Genomic DNA, 6,546 nt, shown 5'->3' with positions numbered 1-6,546 from the left:
TTTTGTCGTATATACATCATAATTTATAATGCATGGATACATTCAATATTGATATCAGTACTTAGTTAATTACACTTAATAATGGGCGTTGTAAAATGAGCGTACCAATTAATAGAAGTTATAAATAATATAATGTAGGTGGGCTATGGTCGTGTTCAAATTATTATGAATTGTATAAACAAATATATGTTTATAAACAGTATAAACGGTAGCTCTATGTCATTTTCTTAAATTCTTTATAAATTATAAAAATAATTATAAACTCTACAAGGTCCCTTTAAGTATTCCATCAAAATATATTATACGTGTAGTGATACCACAATCGCAATATACATTAATGTATAATAATTTATTATTGTACATTGCATATGGTTCTAAAACAATGTTATCACGACGTAAAAGATTTGCGACTCATCAATCTAAAGTGTATGCGTTAATATTATATCTGAGTGTACCCATGACCACTTGCGAGTATCGCTGGTCGTAAACTCTACGCTATCTATATGCCGTCACTATGTACCATGCCTTAAAGCCGAGTTCACAGCTATAAGTCGACTGTCGTGCCATGTCCAAGAGTTAAGCCTGATCCATCACCCAGCTTGAACATTTCCCGGTAGATAGTATTAAAAATGATATCGAGGTTACTAAGACCAGCTCAGAATACGTGAAAAAACATACAATAAGTCAGATAACGTAGCTGTAAACCCGCGGCTTAGACATCGTTTACACTGCGGAAAATAACACTGTAGACGTGGTTGGACATTAATGTTACATCTGTCGATGGCCGGTCGTCAATATGTGTTGATACCAGACTCACCATTTTACCTATTGTCATTTCACGGAGCTAGCTTTCTATGTTGACCGTTTATTTATCGTTATATCGTTAACCGTGTAGAATTAATGAATCAATTGAATTATAAGTTTGAATTATTTATGAAGCATTTCTAATTTCTATATTTTGTTGAAATTAATTTATATCTTAATACATATATAAATATAAATCACAAATAATCACCATATTGTTTGAAATATTATTTACAGTTTTCTTTTATATTGGAGCATACCGTATTTATTCGCTAGCCAAATTGTTTGTTGGGAAATGTAGCCAGGTAGCAGTCACGTTTGCTTCGAATTAAATTGACGTGAGATGACTTTTATAATTTAAACAGTGGATAATATTAGACACTGGGTGTTTATTAATTTTAATTCTTTGAGGAGTTGAGTTATAAAATTGTAAATAATTCTATGTTCGTCTTAAATTCATAACTCGCTTCAAAATTAAAATATAGTAAAAGCCATGAGGTCGTTCTCAAATAATATTTTTACTTTTAAATTTTATAAGATAAATAAATAAATCTTATAAATTTTTCACTTTAATTTTTAATTAATCCATAAACGATCTGCTGAGGTAAATTTGCCATGTTACGCATTTGTAAGACGGAGACAACACATGCGGGTATCACGTCCTCTTAAATTTTTAATAGTCATTCTTCAACGTACGTACATCATTGTCGTAGTCAGTCGTAGTTAACACGTAGTTGACAGTATCAGGCGAGACTGGTTATTGGTTACGGCTACGCGCGTACTAATGCATAATACGGTCGTTTATATGTATAGCATTTTATATAAACACGTATGGAATTACATGTTTCTCCATTTTAAAGAAATATCTACTACCTTACCACTTCATATATTAACATTTTATACTCATACATATAGCTGGAGATGGCTATATGGCTATAAATTATAATATGATACCTGGTATATAGGTATAGGTAATTGTAAATATGATTTTTAATTACCTATCAAAAATATTATTTATATTTGTTTGAAAAAATATTCCTTCATGATTCATGAATATGTTAAAAATTAAGATGAAGAATTAATTTTTTTAACTAAACAATATTTGTTTGACAAATTTTGTAGTATTTAATGCGAGTTTAATTTAATTTATAATTGGTTTTTATGGAAATAAAGATGAACCAGAGTTGTTACTAGTTTGATATAATATTAATTGAAATTTAAGTATAAAAATTGTCAAGTTCAGTTGTGATTTTTGTAAATTTTAAAGAAAATTGAACTGGCCGAAAAGGGAACTATTAGTTTTGGCCGAAAAGCGACACTGGTCGGAAAAGGAAAGGTTTATTTTGGCCTTAAGGGCCGACGCCTAATCTTAAAGTTTTAAAGCTGATAATATTAATTATCTAATTTTATAATTTTATTCAATTTTTAATGGAAATAAACGAATATTGATGGAACGAACATTAATTTACAAAAAAAGCACTTTATTAAGTTTAGAAAATGTGTCTATTATGTGTTTTGTATTATTTTTAATTTTAAACAAATCTTTTAAGTGGGTAATCAAAATATTTATTTCGTGTACCTACTTGCTATTACTCTAATAGAATAACAGTACTGTTAGAAGTACCATATATTTTGAATGTTTTAAGAACTTTAAAAGAAAATCATAAATTAGATGAAATATTTCAAAGTTTTAGTGTATAAATTGCATCATACTTTAATCATTTAAAAAATTAACAAACGGATTCTAGTTATGATTTTTATATGTTATATGCGTAAAATAGTTATACAAATAATTGTACAATAAAATATGTGTACGCATTTGGAATTATACTATTTAGTTCATTTAATAATATATTTATAAAAATGACATTTAAATTTTTTCATACGAAACTTGTACTTTTAATAAATTAAATAATTTCAATAATTCATTTGTAGGCATTTATCTAATAATAATATAGTAATGAATTAGGTGATTATGGTGTAGGTACTTATTATTCATAATGGTCTATAGTTATAACTTATCTAACACATTTGTCGTAAAAATGTTAATTAATTCATAGGATAGGTACTTACAATTTTAATTAACTGTTTATTTTTGACATATTTTGCATTCAGATTTTGACAAAATTCATCTTCGCTCCAAAAATGTTGGATTGCGACAGCCGCAGGTAGGGCTACGCAATATAAGTATAGACACATCAAAGCATACATACCGAATGGAAAAAATCTGACATTAAAAATCCTAAACTGTGCTGCTGATCTCTCATATTATGTAAATTAAGCGATATTCAAATACCTATGTGAGTGTACACTGCACAGTGTACACAATAATGAAATACGACAATAATGCACACACGAATTTATTTAAAATAATGGATACATAATAAGGGTAATGTTTTTAGATTATGGTAATAAAAAAACTCTTGTAGATCTATACATTATATTTAATATAGGTATATAGTCAAATACATTATGTATACAATATTTTATTTGATTTTCATAATTCGTCAAATATAGGCAAATAGCTGATATAGAAAATTGTTTCAAAATATAGTCAACATAAAGATACATATTACATATGTTTATGTTTTTTTCTTGGGCTTTATTGCTTATATTTCTTAGTGTAAATACTATTTCTAGAAGAATATTGTTTAATTTTTATATCATATAGATATGTAGGTATCTCCATTTTATAATGATTCACCAAGCATGCACAATGTACATCCTCAGTTTTTTAATAAAATAAACATATTTTTTATGTAAAATCTTTGAATCCAGTAAAATACCATTCACTTATTTTAGTTTCTTCTAATTAATTCATTTAGTTGTTTCATACTTCCTCTGAAAATGTTGTGTTATCAATGAATAAAATATAAAATAAACCTACACATTAATACCTGAAAACAATAACTGATTTAACTTTATAAGTGTAGGTAGCTAATTATTAGTTGTTTTAATTTAATATATTATTATTTATTTTATACAGATATTATATAGATTAGTTTTAGCACTTTTAGCTAGTTTTGTTAAAATTAATCGCAATAAAAATATTTTACTGAATTAATGATGAATACAGATCAATGTTTAAAATTTTACTCGTTTAATCAAGGTCATTTTTTTTCAATCCAATTTATTTATACATTTATTGTAGATAATAATATTAAAATAATCTTGCAATAATTACAAACAAGATTGAAAATTTTAAATTGAACCAAGAATTTAAAGTTCAAGATGAAGCAGAATTAATAAGCAAATTTTATATTATTATTAAGATATACATCAAAATATTCAATATTGTATATTACTATCTGTTATACTTTGAAGAAACAACAGGAATAAAAGCGATAGTCTTATCAACACGCTTATAAACAAGTTGCTCGCCGAGCTTTATGTACCTGCAGGTATTATAATATAAATCTGGTAATATTATATTCGATATTTCATAATTATTTTTTATAGGTTATTATCAATATTGTGGACTTGATACAAATTTAAAAAAAAAATTTAATTCGCGGTGATAAAAGTATGAATCCATTGGACTATGCTCGCAAAAAGCACGATATCGCACAAGAGCATCACAGGTCGTAACGAAGCTGACAATATATTAGAACAACGAGTTTGGGATAGATTCAAATCGAAAGATTTTAGTTTAAAAAAAAAAGCAGTGGCTTGGAGCATGACTACAGCAATGAAAGCAAAACGTAAAATAGGCACTGGATGTGGTTTTAAAGCAGCAATCAAAGTTACTTAAAACATTATGAAGAAAAATATTGGTGAAAAAAACTTGTTGAAATTAAGCAAAAAATGTGTAGTTGTTGCCAGGCCAGGATATATTATCGTAGACCCTAAACGCAGATGGTTAAGAAACCTCTTTGAGAGAGGAAGTGTTGAATTTCTTTGTTAAGCTTTTTAAAACAAAATATTTTTAACATATAAATTAATTCTAAACTTTTATATCATAATAATTTTCTTATATACATAATACTTTACTTGTTGTGCTAATGTGTAAATTAACTTATAATAATACAAGATTTTGCGTAATTAATTCATACTAAAACTAAAAAAATTAAAAATCATACAAACAATTCATTTTGTTTAAAATATTTGTTCTAAGAACTTGGTTGAGCACACGTATTTTAGTAAAAAATTAATTAATTTATTTATTTTAATAAAATAACGATATTTATTTGTTTGTTGTAATTCAAAAACATTATTCGTGGGAACTTAAAACTTTTAAATATATTAAAAATTTCACAATACGTATTGAGATTTTCAAAATACGTTAATTAATTTTAAAGATAATCTATTTATAATATAAACGTATTTCAGTGAGGTGTTGATAACAATAATATAATAAATTACAAAAAATACTACTCTAGTTTAATGTGAAATCAGATTTAACACATCCGTTTCAGTGATCTCTTTCAACATAGAATGGTACCTACTACCTACTATACATTTGAAACTTATTGTAATACGGTGAAGCGATAGATCCCAGGGGTTTTTGTTGGATATAAACCTATTCTACAATGGTACATACATTATAAATAATAAATTATTAAATGAAAAATACATTTTTTTTTTTTTTTTTTTTATTACACAAAACATTTTATATATATTATAATATGTATAACAATAGTATTTTTCATGAAGAATGCATTTTATATGGGCAATTCGTTCATATTAATTTGTACAAAAACGAAAATACTTAAAAACTATGACAAGATAGATGGATAAAAAAAAGGAAAGAGAACCGATATCTATGTTACCGCCAACGGTCCAGGGCGGTAGAGAGCAGTGTCGAACAAAGGGTTGCAGGCGTGACTAAGACGGACTACAAGACCGACCGTGGCGACATCATGCACAAAAGTGGCAGCGACTGGCGATGACTGAGACTAATAGAGTGCAATGGCTGGCTGCCGGCCTTCCGATGTCCGCCTGAAAAACCAACTGTGGAAAACGTAATACCTAAATGGTACATACCGCCTTACACGATCATAAACTTTTGGTTTCCTTCCCTTTTTTTTATATCCACCTATCTGAACGTCTATCCATCTTGACTTCCCCTCTGCTTCTAATCCAGATCTTTTGGGCGTGGCGTTCCACAACCACAACACATGGTCTTGAAGACCTTCCGGAAACCTTTCCGGAGAGCCGACAAGAACCGGCGTCTAACACCTTGTGGTTGTACAGATGGTACCGTTGCATCGGCGTCCGTGACAACGAGAGATGTATCCTCCATTTCGTTCTCGGGTGCCATGGCATTTGACACTGTCCTATTAAAGTCACCCCGGTCGGCCTTCATATTTGCCGTCAGAGTTTCATCCGGCACGCGAGAATCGATATCCACGCAGTCGATGTCTAGAAAAATCGGATGAGTGAAAGGCGGCGGCGTTAACCCTCGCTCCTCCGGACTAATCATCGATCTTTCAATCACAAAATTGGCCGACGGAGCTTCAGTGTCAGACACTGAAAGTTTGGCTGGCACACTGCAGGAATTGATATTCTCACAGACAAAGTTAAATGTTTCTGTCATTGGCTGTATGGAAGGCGTCGGCATTAACTCTTGCTCCTCCGGACAAATCATCGGCATTTCAATCACAAAATCAGCCGTTGGAGCTTCAGTGTCCGACACTGAAAGTTTAGCTGGCGCACTATAGGAATTGATACCCTCACAGACAAAGTTAATTGTTTCCGTCATTGGCTGTATGGAAGGCGTCGGCGTTAACTCTTGCTCCTCCG

At 29.6% G+C, this 6,546-nt stretch overlaps 1 protein-coding gene across 1 annotated transcript in view; it reads right to left on the bottom strand.

The window, feature by feature from the left end:
• Positions 1-567, bottom strand: part of LOC112595897 (tyrosine-protein kinase receptor torso-like) — a 14,285-nt gene extending 13,718 nt beyond the window's left edge. The window contains 1 exon segment of the mRNA XM_025341284.1: positions 521-567. Coding sequence (XP_025197069.1) covers positions 521-567 — 47 coding nt within the window.
• Positions 568-6,546: the final 5,979 nt, after the last annotated feature.

The sequence above is a fragment of the Melanaphis sacchari genome, unplaced genomic scaffold, assembly GCF_002803265.2.
Source record: "Melanaphis sacchari strain LSU unplaced genomic scaffold, SCAv2.0 Contig2_pilon_pilon, whole genome shotgun sequence".
Taxonomy (NCBI): domain Eukaryota; kingdom Metazoa; phylum Arthropoda; class Insecta; order Hemiptera; family Aphididae; genus Melanaphis; species Melanaphis sacchari.
Note: the sequence above shows the minus strand (reverse complement) of the source record. Positions and strands in the feature narration are given on the sequence as shown.